Source organism: Apteryx mantelli, chromosome 1 (assembly GCF_036417845.1).
Source record: "Apteryx mantelli isolate bAptMan1 chromosome 1, bAptMan1.hap1, whole genome shotgun sequence".
In the NCBI taxonomy this organism is placed as follows: Eukaryota; Metazoa; Chordata; class Aves; order Apterygiformes; family Apterygidae; genus Apteryx; species Apteryx mantelli.
Genome location: NC_089978.1, coordinates 84662869 through 84679157, shown reverse-complemented (window position 1 = coordinate 84679157; position 16289 = coordinate 84662869). Strand labels below are relative to the sequence as shown.

At 39.1% G+C, this 16289-nt stretch overlaps 1 protein-coding gene across 4 annotated transcripts; it reads right to left on the bottom strand.

Annotated features, from left to right (window-relative positions):
• Positions 1–881: 881 nt before the first annotated feature.
• TCEANC (transcription elongation factor A N-terminal and central domain containing) lies at positions 882–13975 on the bottom strand. 4 transcript variants are annotated; one of them, XM_067296614.1, is made up of 4 exons: positions 13794–13970; positions 9719–9871; positions 7599–7703; positions 882–2847 (listed from the first exon to the last, which is right to left on the bottom strand). In XM_067296614.1, the coding sequence occupies exon 4, from the start codon at positions 2837–2839 to the stop codon at positions 1757–1759; it is 1083 nt and encodes a 360-aa protein (XP_067152715.1). In that variant the 5' UTR covers positions 2840–2847; positions 7599–7703; positions 9719–9871; positions 13794–13970; the 3' UTR covers positions 882–1756. The 4 variants fall into 4 exon arrangements, with proteins under 4 accessions (XP_067152715.1, XP_013805999.1, XP_013806013.1 ...); XM_013950545.2 differs by lacking the exon at positions 13794–13970 and adding an exon at positions 11500–11748; XM_013950559.2 differs by lacking the exon at positions 13794–13970 and adding an exon at positions 11500–11748 and having other exon boundaries at positions 9719–9812.
• Positions 13976–16289: the final 2314 nt, after the last annotated feature.

Here is a 16289-nt window from a genome sequence, read left to right as displayed (position 1 = left end):
TTAATTCCTCAGGCAGGTACTCGATAGGTTTCTCTGCTCAAGCTAATGAATTTTAGCCTTGAATTGCAAAATACCTGTTGTGTATTTTGAAAAGATATCTATATTAATGCCAAGTATGTAGTTTTATTATGTTTGTAACTTCCTTTGTGCTTAGAGCATAACTTTGTCAACTTATTGACCCATTTCACCAACTAGTAAGTACTCAAACAAAGAAACTTCTATGAAGGTTATGTTTCCTGACAGTGATACTGCTTTGCTGCAAGACTCAAACCTCTCAGGCAGGGTAGGTGTATTTTTCACTCCATTCCTTAGGTCCATGAGTTGACGCATTCACACCCTCAGAAAATTAGAACTCAATGGAAGATCCATTTTCTTTATCATTTAAGAACCTATAGTAAGTAAAAACCAAGGCAGAAAACAAAGTAGGGACACAGAGTATGAACATATTCTTTTACAGACACAGCTGCATACGATGCCCTACCTTTGATGCTTCTAGCAACTGAGAAAGGAAATATCTCTCTGACTTCTGTTACATGCTCCATTCAAAGTATCTGGATGGCTGATTTCTGGATAACTTTAAGCTTCTGAGAAAAAACAGGACTGATACTTGAGTGAGAAGAACATTAAGGTGGTACAATTTTTTCTGATAAATAAATAGTTCCAGTGTATACAGTCACTGTTGACTCTGGAACAAAAGGGATTTATAAAAACTTTAGCTATTAAATCTCTTTCTATTCATTTTTCTGGGTAACCTGCATGACATAAAAACATTAATTTGCTCAGTTCAGAGGATTTTATTTTAAAAGTCTGTTTTGTTCTTAAATGAATAAATAGTGTTAGTTAGTGGCTGATGTCCCAGTTCAAGAGAGGATATCCGTTCAAAAAGTGATTAACTTCATACATTTATTTATTGAAGAAAGATAAATTTAATAATGGGTTTACATAATTTCCTGAAATAAACCACTGTCCAATTATGCATGAATTTCTTAACAGGCGCAGTACATAACATCTAACAGTGCAAGTCTGAGCTTCAAACTGATAGACTGTGTCGTAAGTCATATTGATATGATAAGCAATCTTCCCTAATTTTTTCCCAACAGCACAAAAAGCTAAAACAGAAGTGCATTTTTGCTTTCATTTGCTAGCTGCCTTCCCCACTCTTATACACCATTTTTCATTCTTTTGCTTTTAAATAAATTGGTTTAAGAGGTAATAATTATCTTACACTTATGTGCAAAAAGTGATTTAATTAAGGAGTGAATCCACACTGAACATTTCACAAGGCATGAAAGTATGTGAACAGCAGTTTTGTAAAGAGTTTGTTTACTATAAACTCATGTTCTGCGAAATAACTCCTGCTGAAGATAACTAAAATTCCAAGTAACCAGTACCTCTGTGGAAAAAAAAAAAAAAGAAGATTTTGCAGTATTTGGAATATTTCTAATGGATTTACTAGTGGATATTCCTCTCTCAGCTATCACATTAACCATTTTTTGTTGTTGTTGTTGTTTTAAACTCATTGACAGAGATATTTATAAAAAGAAATCACAGATTTGATCAAATCACCTTCAAAAATAACCTAGCAATTTTTTTTAAACTGACATCTTGCAATTTATTAGTTGCAGCATCTACATAATAATATCAATATAAACTGTAAATTACACAGTTTCAAAAGAGGTGCCTTCTCATATCCATGTATCAGTATTTTAACATTTTGCAATTTTTGTTTCTAAATCACTTAATAAGAGTTACAGTATTACAAACAGACCCATCTGCTATGATACCATTGTTCTCCACATGCATTACAAATAACGTAAGTCATCATTTGGTCATCTGGATTTGTGTTTCGTACCCAGCCTGGAAGAAAGAGAGTTCCTCTGGCAATCACTGTGACACTGCAATCAAATTTTTCACAGCGCCTACACTTTATTTTGTTTGTCTGTGTGCCATTAATGACTTGTGGAAGCTGATGTTCTTGAACAGAGGATTCTGTGTAGAGAGCCCTGAGCTGTTTCAGTTCATCACTGGCCATTTCCATCGATGTCATCTCAGCAAAGGCCTTTGGACTCAAAGTCCCTGAAGAGAGGTTATGTTTTAAGTGACAACTTTTAGGGTTCTTCAAGTTAGAGATTTTGCTTCTGATGCAATTTTTATACTTCTTGTCATTTTTAGCATGAAGAGCAAATATATGGTCTTCAATTTCTTTTGACATCTCTAGCCATTTATTGGTTTCTTTGTCTTCAGCAGAACCAGTCAAAGCTTTATAAAGAAGATCTGTGCATTTACATCTCAGAGCTTTCATGTGATCCTGCTGCAAGCTTGCTTCATCAACAAGAGGTCTAGAATCTGCATTATTAGTATGCCGTTCTTCCAAAGGAGAAAGCTGATGATCCACATTTTCTGGGTCATTATATACCACACTTTTGGTAACACTTTGTGATGGGACCAAAATTTTAGAACTAGCAGCATCTACTACCTCCTGCTGATGTGCTCCATCCGACAGTGACTGTTCTTTGGGAATCAGACCGAGATGTTCATTGTCTTCTTCCAAATACACAGAATCTGACTTTTTAACCTGCATTGAGTGAACACAGTTATTCTTGTAAAGTGCTTTCCACCTACATAATAAATGCTTTGCTTTCTTTTTCAACACTGCTGAAGGGCAGCTCTTGAGTACTCGGTATACAGCCTTGGCAGCTTCTGTCCCCTGAAGATATTCGATAGTCATATCAATACCTTCAAGCTCTTTAAGATGATTTTCAATATCTTGGAAATTATTCTCAGACAGTAGCTTTTCAATACAATGGGATCTGTGCACAACATTTTTCTGGTCAGACATTTTTAAACCTGAAAGCCAAAAAAAGTTTGATCATATTTACTATAGTTATGTCATCTATTAATTCATTTTTTAATATTTTCACAAGGTTTTCTTTTTGTTGTATGCTATTTACACTATTTTATTTGTATATATCACTGTTTTTGTCAACTTTTTCATGAAACTGTGTATAGTGGGCATGGCAAAAGCAAAATGCGGAGGAGCCTGAATCCTGGCAATGTGCAAGTGGGCAAGCTAGTTTAACTTGTGAAAGGAAAATACTGGCTGGACAGAGAAGAGCTTAGGAACTTCTGCTGGAGTGGGGTTAATTTAAAAAGTAGGGCATGAGACTAGTTTTTAAGGAAAAGCATAGTTTCTTGCCAAAAAAACACAGTAACAAAGACACTGCTTGTCCTACTTTTTTTCTATGCAAGTATGCCAAATCAGAAGTACACAAGCAAATTCTCAACTATTGCAAGAACACAGGTAACTACACAACCACTCTGCCAAACTTCTGAGACTAGAGATAGATTTTACACAATGCTTTGTACATTAGTAGACTCCAGATCCATTGGACTACTGAGGAGCAACTGAGTTCTGAAATTGAGCATTTTTCACCAGAAGAGCCAGATGAACACTTGTTGATGTTTAAAATCTAGATACTGTTAGCAAATGACACCCCTTGGAGAAAAAAAAAAAAAAAAAAAAAGCAACATAATTCCCCCTCCTCGCACATACCTATGAGCCAGAAAAACATAATTTAGGGTTTTTACAGTATTGGTGTCAACAAACTGAGTTGAATTATAAATGCTGTTTTCAGAGAATCAGTGCATTTGTCTATCACACAAATTTATATAGTCTGTTAGAAAATGTCTGGGATCTACCGCTGTAACAGTTTTTTGAATAACAAAACAATGTCCTCAGGCTGTCGAATACACACTGTACTAGCTTCCTGAAAATCTTCAAGGGCAGATTTGTAAGTACATACTACACTAATTTAATCTGAAAGTTGCAGTGACATGGAAGTTTACTGCAAGACCCAAATCCAATTGCTGCCCTCTTTCTAGAATACATATGTAAAGTAATCCTTCTCAGAAAAACTGACTTATGTCTCAACTTTTGGGAACTCTTATTTAAATATCTTTTTTCCATTCTTCACAGTTTTCAAGCATCTGATTAAAAATTAACTTCGTTAAAGTTGCAATGATATAGAATATTAGAAAAAGAAAGAAAGGTGGGTCCAGAAAATCCATATTATAAGGTGATGTGTTTTTTCTTTTTTTTTTCCCCCCAACTCAGTCTGTCCCTGTAGTCATACCCTAACTTAGCAAGATTTCTTCACAAATCCTATAAATGCTGAGATGTTTGGCTATCTGTGCTCTGTGTGTGTGCAGTTTTTTTTTTATTTAATAAACACAAGTTTCCATTTGATTTCTCATAACTAACCCCTTAGTTAAAATCAAAGGTATAGGTTTTACAAGCCTAATCTGGAGTAGGGAGTAACATGTAGCAAAGCTATGTTTTTTACAAATTTGTTTGTTGTTGCCACTCTTCTGTATGACACAGAATCACATTCTTTGCCTTGACCAATAAACCAGAGGTCCATTTTTTTGTCAGGAAGCATTAAACAACTATTGATATATGCAGAAGTTATATATGTACATCAAGAACTACTCATAAAATATACGACATTTCAAAGTTTTAGAAAACTTGAACACTCACATTATATTAGTTTATATTAACATTTACAGCAGACAGATGAAATTATGTGGATTGGTTCTTCATTTCAGACTTTTTCTCAAGCCTTTGTTATTTCAAAAGAATAAAAATTAAACAGCTAATGTGGGAATGGTATCTGATCAGAAAATATTGACCTATTTTAGGTGAATTTTTCAGGCATCTCTTGAAGATGCCAGAGTCTTCAGGCCTTTAAAACAATTTCTATATATCACCATGACTTGATAGAAAGGATTTCTTTAGTTAATAAACAACAAGTAGCTGAATATATTTTATTGGAAACTGCAGTGCTAAGGTTGGGGGCTACTCTGCAGCAGGTTTAAGCAAGCAAGACTGACATAATCCACTGATCTTGAGCCAAAAAACACATTTTGGTCCTTACACCAGCTGTGACCCTCAAAAATACCTCAACCTTTCACTTGCTATGCAAGAGATCATGTGTTATTCCTCTTCCAACAGTTTCTCTTTACAGCTGCTAACTGAGAGGTTAATCAGACTAGTAAACTTTTAACCAAGGTCTCTGACGCCGCCCTTTCCCTTGGTGGCTCTGTCATCATATTACAGTTTGCTTATCAGGGCATGGTGGTTCCAAAACAGTGACACCTACAAACTGCTATTTGCTATTTTTGTAAATTCTTAAAGGCTAAAGACACTTCCTTGTATACTTATGAAGTACCTCATATACCTATTGTCTTACAGTAATAACATTCTTAAGGCATCCCCCTATGTATTCTGACTAGCATTAAATGAAAAGAAAAAGGAATTTTAGAATGCAGATTCTCATGGCTTTAATAACATTTCTTTTGTTTCCTTTTTTTAAAGCCTTCTGAGATTAAAAAAAAAAATCTTCTGCTTAGGACAATGCGCAAATTTACACACAAAAAAATTAATAATAAGAATTATTCTCCTGTTTGCCAAGTAGAATTGAATACAGAATTGAGTGGTGTGTTGTGAGCATAAGCATGTTCCTCTTCTCATAGGATTTAATCTTCTCAATTCATACAAAAAATAGTGTTTTGTCTGAAGTTCCATAAATCCTGATTCTACTCCAGAAACAATCAGCCAGCTAGAGACTGATACAAGGCCAGCTACACATTTGTACATTTAAATGAACTTATAAGCACGTCTTACACCATCACTGTTTCCATGATGAAATCTCCTGAAAACAGGTGGGAACAGGGAGAAGAGATATGACTGGATAACTTGTACACTCTGCTGCCTTCAGTGACTACCAGCCCTAATTGTTTTCTCTGTTCCAGAAATAAGTTCAAACTTTAGGTAGAGCCTCAGAGGTCTGAAGAAGAAAGAAGACAGAGAGGGAGAGGAGACACACACACAGAGGGAGGATAAACCTACATACTGTTTCTACAATCAGGAATGACAGACCAGCCTAACCTCAACAGTGAATGCTGTCTGCATTCACTTAAACTGTCTTTAAACAGCTCATTCTTGTCTGACATTCTTGAAATCTTGTGAGACCTCACTAATGGATATTACAGAAACAGATCTACTACTCAGATACAGTTCCAGAAACAAAGAAAGAACAGGATGCATTTTTCAAACATGTTAGTTGAACCCTATGCATCGTCATACCAAAATAAATATATAATTGCATCCTCGCTCATCTGTTCTGCTGTAGGAACACAGAGAGCCCATGAGAGTGGAAAGAGGTGTTTCCTTATGTAGGGCGGCCATCATTAACAGTAGATAGGTTCCCTGTCTCCCAAACACTGAGCAGCTTATGTTAGAAGATTATGATCTGCTGGCATTTACTGTTTTTCATGCAACTTAGGGCAGAGGTAGTGCCACTGTCATATGCTCAACCAAAATGTTTTGCCTTGTGCCTTAGAATCAGCTCTGCTCCTTCTAACACAGTCCACTTTAAACATTTTTTTTCAGTTCTTGTACATATATATATGTATTGTTATGCTAAACATACTAGAAAATAGTTTACTTATCCAAATGCAAGATGAACCCATAAATTCTCAGGATTTCTTATACAGTATGTAGGTTTATAAAGAATATAGGTTTTATATATATACACATTTAGTCTTACTGTACTGATGTAGATTCATAGTGAGGAAGAGCTAGAGATGGGAGCCATAGCTTAGCACAGCCTGTCATGTATAGCTGTGGTGCTGCACAACTTCCCTCCCTCCCACTTACTGCATTGAGGGCTATGGACATGCAAAGAAATTACTACTCACAAAGTGCTCGGGTGGTAATTTTTCCATGCATACCCTTTTACTCTGTGGCAAAGGTGAGGTGTTTTGAACCTCTTTCATTGAGGGCTATGCTACACAAAGTTTCCTCTTTGATACTGCAGAGTGAAGACCGGTACGTAGGAAATGGAGCATCAAGTTAGTGCATGTCATCTGCTTTACAGTAATGGCTGTTGCTCCTGGTTATCCCCCTGACCCTAGGCAGCCCACCAGGGCCGCAGGGTTAAGACATGCCAGTTTTGGTGGCCAGTCTCACATAAGAAAATCCTGTGGCTGAAAAGATTCCTTCAGCTCTGCAGACATGAGCACCATTTACAGCTGGGCTGACTAATACAGCCTCTAAGGGGTGCTGGAGCCCATGCGTTGGCATCCGCAGGGACAGCTCTCAGCTATTCTGCCACACATTCAGAGTGAACTGCTTTACACTTACTGGACACACAGTTACTGAAAAGGAGCTGACATATGCCAGTTCACTACCCCACAATAAGATGCATTTTTTTTTCTAATAGGCAAGTCTAAGACAACCTGTTTTTTTAACCCTCTAGCAAATATATTATAGGTTGTTTCAGATTGGATTACATGTAGTATATACATTCTCCCTTAGTATCTTTTCTCACTTATACACTAATGTAATAATTAAATTCTTGAAAATTTTAATATCTTTGTAGTTTATGCAACGTTTAAGTTTATGCAACATTAAATTCAAGTACGTAAAGATTATGGAGCAGTTAAACAAACAAACCCAAAACAGAATATGGACACTGATTTAGGAACAATGGTTTAAAAATAATTTTAGTAATTCAATCACTCAATAGGCAACTCACATTTAAGGCAAAACAATCACTTCTTAGGAAAGGCTTTCCTCAATATGTATGATGAATAGTAAAGAGGCAGAACTGAGTGTCTCCCTTCAAACTTATTCAGCAAAGCTAAAAAGAAGAATCAGAACAGATAAGTCATTGAAATATACGATAAGAGCCGAATTGAATCCCATAATTAATGACTTTGTTGGAATGGGATATTCACTGGTAATTGGCTGAAGCACAAGAAACAGCCAGCAAAGAAATCACTGAATAAAGGTAATGCACATCTTTATCAACGACAATAAAGAAGTTCCTGTGGGGAAAGCATTCTTGGAATGGCGCTGGCTTTGTTGTGTGTACTTAGTTTGCAAGGAATTTTAATATCTTCCAATATGAAATGTAATACATGCATATAAAATATTGCGCTAACTACTCAATCATAAATTTCATCTCAGCTTCCAAATTAAAAGGCAGCATGGTGGGAAAAAAAATATTGTTTGTGCACTTCTTGCTCTGTGAATAAAGCAAAGACTGGATTTTAATCACCGTGGTTGATGGAGAGTATTATTATACAGAACTAGAAATTAAACAGAGATTCCTGTACTCACAAAGCACATACAAGTTTATGAAACAGTTTGTTTTACTACTGCAGGCTTTTTTCAGAGAATGAGGTAGAGCTGTTCCCTAACACTAGGAAACCTGCAAAGCATACCAACTTAAGTCTGGATGTCAAGACCTCTTTTGCTTCTAGAATCATGGCACAACATGATTTCCCCCAAACAACTGCAGAAAACATGTTTTTCACATATTTGTAGGGAAGAACAAAGAATTACTGATGTGTGAAGCCAGTGGTAATACTGGAGTATATTTTCTAGCAGTAGTTCACTTGGAACCAAAGGAAAGCACACCTGAGTTCTTTTCTGCTCAGACTCCCATTCCTTGAATGACGGTGTTTCTGCTGTAAAACACGTTTTCTGTGTTTTGTGGAATGATGGCAAAATTGAAAACATACAGTCTAGGTTCTTCTCCCTTGCTTTATTTTGTTACTGTGCAAAAAGAACAGTGGAAGTCCATGGTGTGCAAGGCAGTAGCCAGCTCTCCCACTGTTCCACGATTTTTAAGTAATCTTCTCTTATGTTAGATAAGCAAAATCCTTGTTTGAAATAACAATTTACAAGTAGAGAAATTGAAGTCTAAAACAACCGTAGATATTCTACAATTATCTATCATTCTCTCCATTTCTCAGATGACAAAAGTGAGGCTTATAGGTGAAATGACCTTCCTAACCTGGTTCGGTAAGTCAGCTGCAGAATGAAAAATACAAGCACGATATCTCAACCCACAGCTCTACCTCTCTGATAACCCCACACTCCTAAGCAGCTGTTCACAATGTTGAACATTTGAGAACAAAGGTGGAATGAAGAAAAAGCAGGGAAAAGCCTCAAAGCTTTCTGAAGAGAAAGCAAGAGTTTCACAGAAAGCTAGCTGAAGTTTTAAAGGTAAAACGTTACCACTTGAGGGAGCTGCAATATAGCAAACCCATGGAATCTTGTATAAAAGTGCATAATAAAGAACTCCAGGCTGTTAAGAAAAAGAGAAAACTATTTCCCTCTCTAGGACCTTTAAGATTGGCTATGGAGACTTCATACTTTCAAGGCACCTGTTTGCCTAAAGTTGGCCAAAGCCCCTGTATGTCCAAAGGTGCTGGTATACAGACAGGAGGGAAAGTGTGCATCCCTTATCTAGTCACTGTCCTGCACATTGCTCTTTCATTCATAAATCACTACCTGATTTAGTACAATTTGGCAAATGCTGAACAAACATTGGTAAAACTAACTGAATCACGTACTCATACCCCTTTGGTATTCTGCTGTCTTGCTAGTTGAATAGGTAAGAAATGTAAGAAAAAGGTGACTTATATATGTTCTCTGAGGTTATGAAATGCATCATACATTTTTTGTTATTGCTTATCTACAGTAACAAGTACAAACGACAGTTTTGTGCAGTACAAAATAAACAGTCCCTACCTCTCCTGCAACTACACATGGCATTTCCATCCTGCTTAACTTTATCAATGCATGACAACATTCACTTCAATTGAAAGTGTCTACTTGAAGGTTACAAGGTAAAGATTGACTCACCTTTACAATTAGGTCCTTTAACACTGTGCTGATGAGGTACTTCCTTGCCAAATCTTAACGACCTCTCACACTGTCTGCATGGTATAATGAGTTGCTTGTGTATACAAGAATAAACAATGGTGAACAATCAAAAATTTGTAAGTCAGTTTGATCCTAAGGAAAAAAAGAAGATCAGGTTGCCTCAGATTTTAAATGACTCTCATACTGTAACAATACTAAATTAAAAAATTTAAAATCAATAAAATGACTAAAAAAAAACAAACAATAAAGCAGCCCAAGACATTTGTTGCTAACTGCAAAGACAACCCTTGGAAAAAACAGTGCCTTCTGCAAACTCATTTGGGGTAAATGCCTTGTCTCAGCTATATGCCTGAAACAATTCAAAGCCATAGCCTACTCTGCCTTAGCACAGCTAACTCCCAGATGTTCCAAGACAAACTCAATGCATCCAAGTAAGTGTGTATGAATGTCCTGAAAGTGCAAAGAAGACCGAGCACCAATCCTCTTCTCCCTCACCCTAACCTGAGATGTAGGTGATTTTTCCCCCAAGGAATTCTATGTAATCAGAAGAAACCCAGATCATAGGCAAGAAAAAGACCAGAAGAGGCTGAGTTCTCCTAAAGGTGTAACAAATCTACTAAAAATGTGGTCAATGCTATAGTTGAGATGCTGTGTAGCACAGCCCTGGAAACACCCATATTTCTTGCCTTGGGCAACCTAAATTCCATATAAACAATGAAAATGATCAAACGTTATTTCAAACTCGCAGACTAAAAGGAAATCAGAGAATTCTCACAGCCAGTCTCCAGACCTAAAAAACATTCCTTCATCCCATCTACAGTGGGAGAGTGGATATTAAAGATGTCACCAACAAATCATTTTCCTGGGCTTTTATTTAATCTTGGCTAAAAACAGAGCTCTTCCTGTTTCTCAGCAGGACTGCTCCCACCACAAAGACTTCTGAACTTTACAGAGTTTCAACTTTGAAGAAAGCCACATGAATAAAACTGAGTTAATATAATAAGAGCTGAGATAATACAATAGTACTGTTGCCAGATGTCCATGACCACTGGACACCTTATTGACCAGAAGAATCACCTCTTAGTCACAGATCTGGAAGAAGCAGAGTACATGATCTCAGAATTAGTGCAAAGCCATTCCAGAAATCTCTCCTTCATTTACAGAACTCTGAAACTGTAGCACAAGAGGCAAAATGAATCTTCTGTTTCTCTGCACACAACGGAGTAGAATCGCAGTGAACAAGCCAATTATGTTAAAATACCATGTAAAAAACATTTTAAAAACAAAAGGAAAAGAGTATGTGAATAATAAGAAACAGTCTGATAGAGCAATAGTTTCATGCTGCATCACCTACACTAAAGAGATTGCTTTAATTACAGTGGTCTTAGCTGGCCTGGATTTATACTGTCCCTATCCCTACCCTGGATTTCTCTCACTGGATCCATTCTCTCATGGCTTTATTTGCCAGAGAGGGAGTTTGCAGGGGAGAGACTGGAGGCAATAGATTGCATTTATGGGAGGATGTACACAAAAAGCTAATTTTTATCCTGATTTGGAACTGCTTCCCTTAGAATCTGCATTTTTAATTAGAATAGAATTTCTATTTCCTAAAAAAAAAAAAAAAAAATCAATAGACTGCACATAATGAAGTTATCAGGCCTCAGGGATCAAGACCAATGTAGAGTTGTCAGCACATTTTTCTGATAAGATCAAACAAACATATATGAACTTAATGAGAAAGGAAAATCTGCTGCCCTTACCACTGCTTAGCCACTGTCTTCATTCGGAATCAGCACATATGCTGGACCTCAAATAAAAGACTAAAAATGTTACAGCTACATTTTGCAAATAACATCTCTGACTTTCCTCACTGGTAAAAACTAGCTGAGAAAATTATTTATGAATTAAACCACTTATGCTACAGCTGTTGCGTTCTAAGAGTTCTAGTTGATGTTACAATGAAAGCACACATCCCAACAGAGGTTTTACCTTGCTGAAGGTTTCTTTTAATAATTAGTTTAAAATTAAACTGATTCTCATTAGATGGTATTTTATCTTTTCCTGAATCTTACCCATGTGAATTTTTCTACTGAACGGACCTGAATTAGGCAAACAGGATGCAGATTTTTACCTCAAAGCCTGAAAATGTTACAGGTAATTGATTATTCCACAGATTCTAAATCTTTTAATTTCCACTGATATGCTTGTCTTTCTTAATATAATATTTTTAAGGAGTTAAAAAATGACAAAGTTTAGCTTTAGGAAGTTACAGACTGCAAGGATCAAGTAGAACTATTAGCTAATCTCTTTCACAACAAGATAGCTATACAGATTTGCAATCTGTTCTAATACACTATGATTCCATACAGCAATAATAAAATGAATACATAGTTCAGATAGACTTGTCATTAATTGTGTTTTTATATGCTTTAAGATTTTCACCATTTCACATACAGAAACGTTTACATTAACTGATTTTATTCAAAATTCTGTTTTTAAGTTTGGATGCAAGGTCAAACAAATTTTCTATAGGGGTCTCCATTTTTCCAAATCTTTGTGACAAAGCTGTAGCAAAACTGGCAGAGAAATATCTTCTCTCTCAGTCACTTTTCAGTACTTGCCAGTAAGGCAATAGCTGTGTCCAGTGGATAGGGATGTTGATTCTTTTCTCTGCTGGAGCTCCCAGCAAGTCAGAAGTCAAGCTTTTAACACAAGGGGCACATGTTCAAAACATGAACTATTATTTGGCCATAGATGACAAATATACATAGGAAAAGAAAAGTGATTAATAAAGTTTAAACAGAAAACTCAAACATGAATTAATGCTCACTAGCTATAGTAGGAACTGGGACTGTGACACATGTAATTTGCAAGAATTAACCTGACCTACTAGGGCAGACTTATTTCAAGGGTTTATGTTTTTTGGGTTTTGTGTATGATTTTTCACAAATCATAAAATAATTATTGTGGTTATAAATTAACAGGATCTCTTGCAAACTACACAATATACCTTACCATCTGCACAAAGTCTAAACATTTGAGAGTCTTCAATGACAACTGACACATACTGATTGAAAGTAAGAAAGATCTGACATACCTGAAATGGATTTTTAAGTCCTTAGTTATTAGAAATAATGCTACATTGCAGAATTAAAGTGTGAACTCTTTAATTCCATTCTAAATTGATGCCAGCAGTTGACTTATCTGAAGACATCAACAATGCATGGAGACTAACAGAATAAATCTCAAAAAAAATTCCCACAGTACCACCATCACAGATATTCACCCTGCAGTTTTCAAGTTCAGCCTCCTCCGCAGTGAGGATTGCAGCCACTCATGATAAATCAGTAGGGTAATTACAACAGCACAGAGAAGCAGCCCTACCATATTTATTTGTACAAAACCTGCTGGTGTCGCCATTTAGTTGTTGGGGATATAGTTACATGCTCGATATGAAAATCAGCCGGAGACGGCAGCTTGAGTGGAAGACCTTGGGAGCTGGTCTGACTACCCCAGTGGCGCCGAGAACAGAAAGAGGAGACTGACCCACCCACCCACTACCACCACTAACTCCTCGGGAAACCGTTACCGCGCCACGCCGTCCCTCACCGTTTCTCCTTCGGCCTGCTCACGCTCTAAGCCCCCCCGGGCCACAGCCCGGCCTTGCCGCGCGTGTCGCCCCACGGGAGGTACGGGACCAGCCTCGCGCCCGCGTCACCGCGCCACGGGGGGAGGCGGCGGGGATGGCTCCTCTCCGCAGGGGTGGGGGGCCGCAGGCAGCCACTTCGGGGCGCCGACAACCCGCCACGGGGGGCCGCGAGGCGCCATTTTGGGGCGCTCCGGGGGCCTGGCGCCCCCGCGTCGCTCGCTCCCGCCGGTTCCGCCGACCCTCCCCGCAGGCCGCGCTCCCAACGCCCGCAGACAGGAGGAATGCCTCCCCGGCATCGCCTTACAGGCAGCACGGGGGGAACCCATACACCTCACTCCTGCTGCCCTGGGGAAACACACAGCTTTACAACATCCCCCTCCCCCCTACCAAGACGGGCGCCCTTACCTCCGCGCCAGGCCTCAACATGGTGCCTCCCCCCGACTTCCTGCCTCTCTGCGCGCCGCGCCGCGGGCGCCATCTTGGCGGCGGGGAGGGCCGGGCTGCGCGGAGTCAGCGCCAGCCCTCACCGCCCGGGCCGCCGGCCGAGCCCCAGCGGGGCGCCCTGATGCCGGCGCTGGGCTCGAGGTCGGCGCTTGCAGCAGCGTGCGGACACGCCGCTGTTTGCTCGCCGGGTGCGCGGGAGGAGCTCGGGCCGGGCATGGAGCTGTCCCTGGGTAGCGGTGCTTCAGTGCTGCTGTCAGACGTGGTGGGCATAGCCCAAAAGGGGCCCCTGTGTTGACCCCCAGGGTCACTGCAGAGCTGAACGTGCCCTTTAGAAAGCAACAGGAATAGGGAGAGAGAAAAAAAAAAAAAAGCTTTTCCTTCATAAATTGCCTCAGCCATGAAAATATACAGCTTCTACTGAGGTTCCCACTTCACAGCCTATCCAAGATTTTGGCTTCACTCTGTTCCAGTTTCTGAAATTGCTGTGTGGAGAATGGGGCACCGGGCACCTCCTGCTGGGGTTGGCTGCGAAGGGGCGCTCCTCAGCGCCTCGGCCCTGCCACCCGCTGGGGCACCCAGCGCAGCGGCTGCGGAGGGCCCCACTGTGCTGCGCTACAGTGCCGGAAGCAGGCCTTGCACGTGAGCTTGGGAGCTGTGAGTTTTCCAGAAAGCGGGAAAAGCGCTTTGGCCCTGCTCTATCCTGAGCCTTATGGAAAAATAGGTAATGCAGAATTTTAAAATTTAACCTCAGTGTTGGTATGTTCCCTCTCAGGCAAACGCAGCTAGAGAAAGAAGGTATGACACGTAAAGTAGGGTAACGTAAATGAGCATCATATCTGAAGCTAACAGAGAAGGGCAAAGCCACTGTAAACCTCCCATTGTCAACATGCTGCAGCATTACTTTTAGTATAACCAAGTAGTCTGTTGGATGACAAATTGAACTATCCGTATACACAGGGTTAAAGATAAGTATTATAAAACATACTTCAGAGGATAACAGCTTTTGGATATAATGACATGTGCTGAATATATCTGATTCAGCAGTAAACATCTAATGTATTTTAGTTAAAGCTAATATGTTTGTTATCGATGTTTTATTGCTGTGCTTTCCTCTTTCATATATATTTCACATAGGACATTCAAAATGCTGGCGTAAAAGATTAATACATCTAGTCGGTTCTACTGCAAATGCAGAGGTGTATGGAGGGTTTTTTTTCTCAATCACAGTGGAAAATCTGGGTCATTTTTTAAGACAAGTTTTCAGTTTTATTTACTAATGAGGCCTGTGGTGCCCTCTGCTGACAATGAAGGCTCCTACCTGAACTTAACTTTTCAAATACGTTTTTCAGCTTGAATACCACGTAAGTCAGACACACCTCTTTTTCCCCCTTTTTTTACTTAATAAACATCCCTAGTACTAATCACAAAGGAAAAACCAAAAAACTAGCGTTGTTGTATATGCTGTAAAAATGGTATAAGAATAAGCAATTTATTAAATCATTGTAACGAACCAGTGTTCTTTATTGCATACTATTAAAATGTCTTGAGCTATCAGGGTCTGTAGAGTTTGAAGATGTAGACTTTTTATTAGTGCTGCAGTGGTTGAGTTATACACTGATAACTGAGGAATCTTAAATGATTGCTAATTTCAAGTAAGAATTAACTCTTCGCACAATTTATGTGTGTCAAGCTAACAAATTGATTAGTGATTGAACACACGGCACGGTGGTTAGCATTGTTCCACACTGCTACATGTTACAGGCAAATGGAGACCGCAGCTGAGATCTGGCCTCCTCTGTGCCTCACCTCTGTGGCCCATACAGCAAAAAAGTGTGGGACAAGACCTATCCCGAAGAGTCTGTAGTTTTACAAGACAGGAGATAAAGAATTTGGAACAGAAGAGGTGACTTTCCAGCTCTGTCTCAACAAACTGCTAGCAGAACAGGAACACAGTCCAAACCTTCCAAGTCCAAATGCAGCATATCATCCAATGGACTATCTTGCATGTATTTATGTTTTTCTGCAGCATGCATATATCATGAACTTAGCAGCCACTATCATTGCAGTATCTGCTAGGATTGTGAATATGGTTTGTAGAGGATTCTTTACACCCTCTGCTGAAAGTGCGTTGGCAACCACAAAGACACAGAGCTCCCTTGGCAGAGAGAAGCACAAGAAGGAGCACGACTCACTGCCCCTCGCCATTAGCCCCCTTTGGGCCAGGCTCAGAACCCAGGATGTCCCTCTCGGATCGGGTGTGGAGATCTGATTCCCGCTCAAAGGACTGTGTCAGCTTCTCCATTAAATCGTCTTTGAGTTAAAAACGAGTCATTGTCCCAGGTTCCCATTTATAAAACAGGGACAGTAATGCTTTCTCAATTACTCCTGAAGTAAAACAAAATAAAAATCTGATAAACATGATATACATGCTATATTCATATATATATACATATGTGT

Bases quoted from the DNA above. Each gene is read 5' to 3' on its own strand.
- TCEANC (XM_067296607.1), bottom strand. From the start codon at position 13,814: ATGTTGAGGCCTGGCGCGGAG. The intron at 9,813-13,793 runs GTAAGGGCGCCC...TGTATACACAAG, and splicing joins TGTTGAGGCCTGGCGCGGAG to CAACTCATTATACCATGCAG. The intron at 2,848-9,718 runs GTGAGTCAATCT...TTTGGCTTTCAG, and splicing joins TAAAGGACCTAATTGTAAAG to GTTTAAAAATGTCTGACCAG.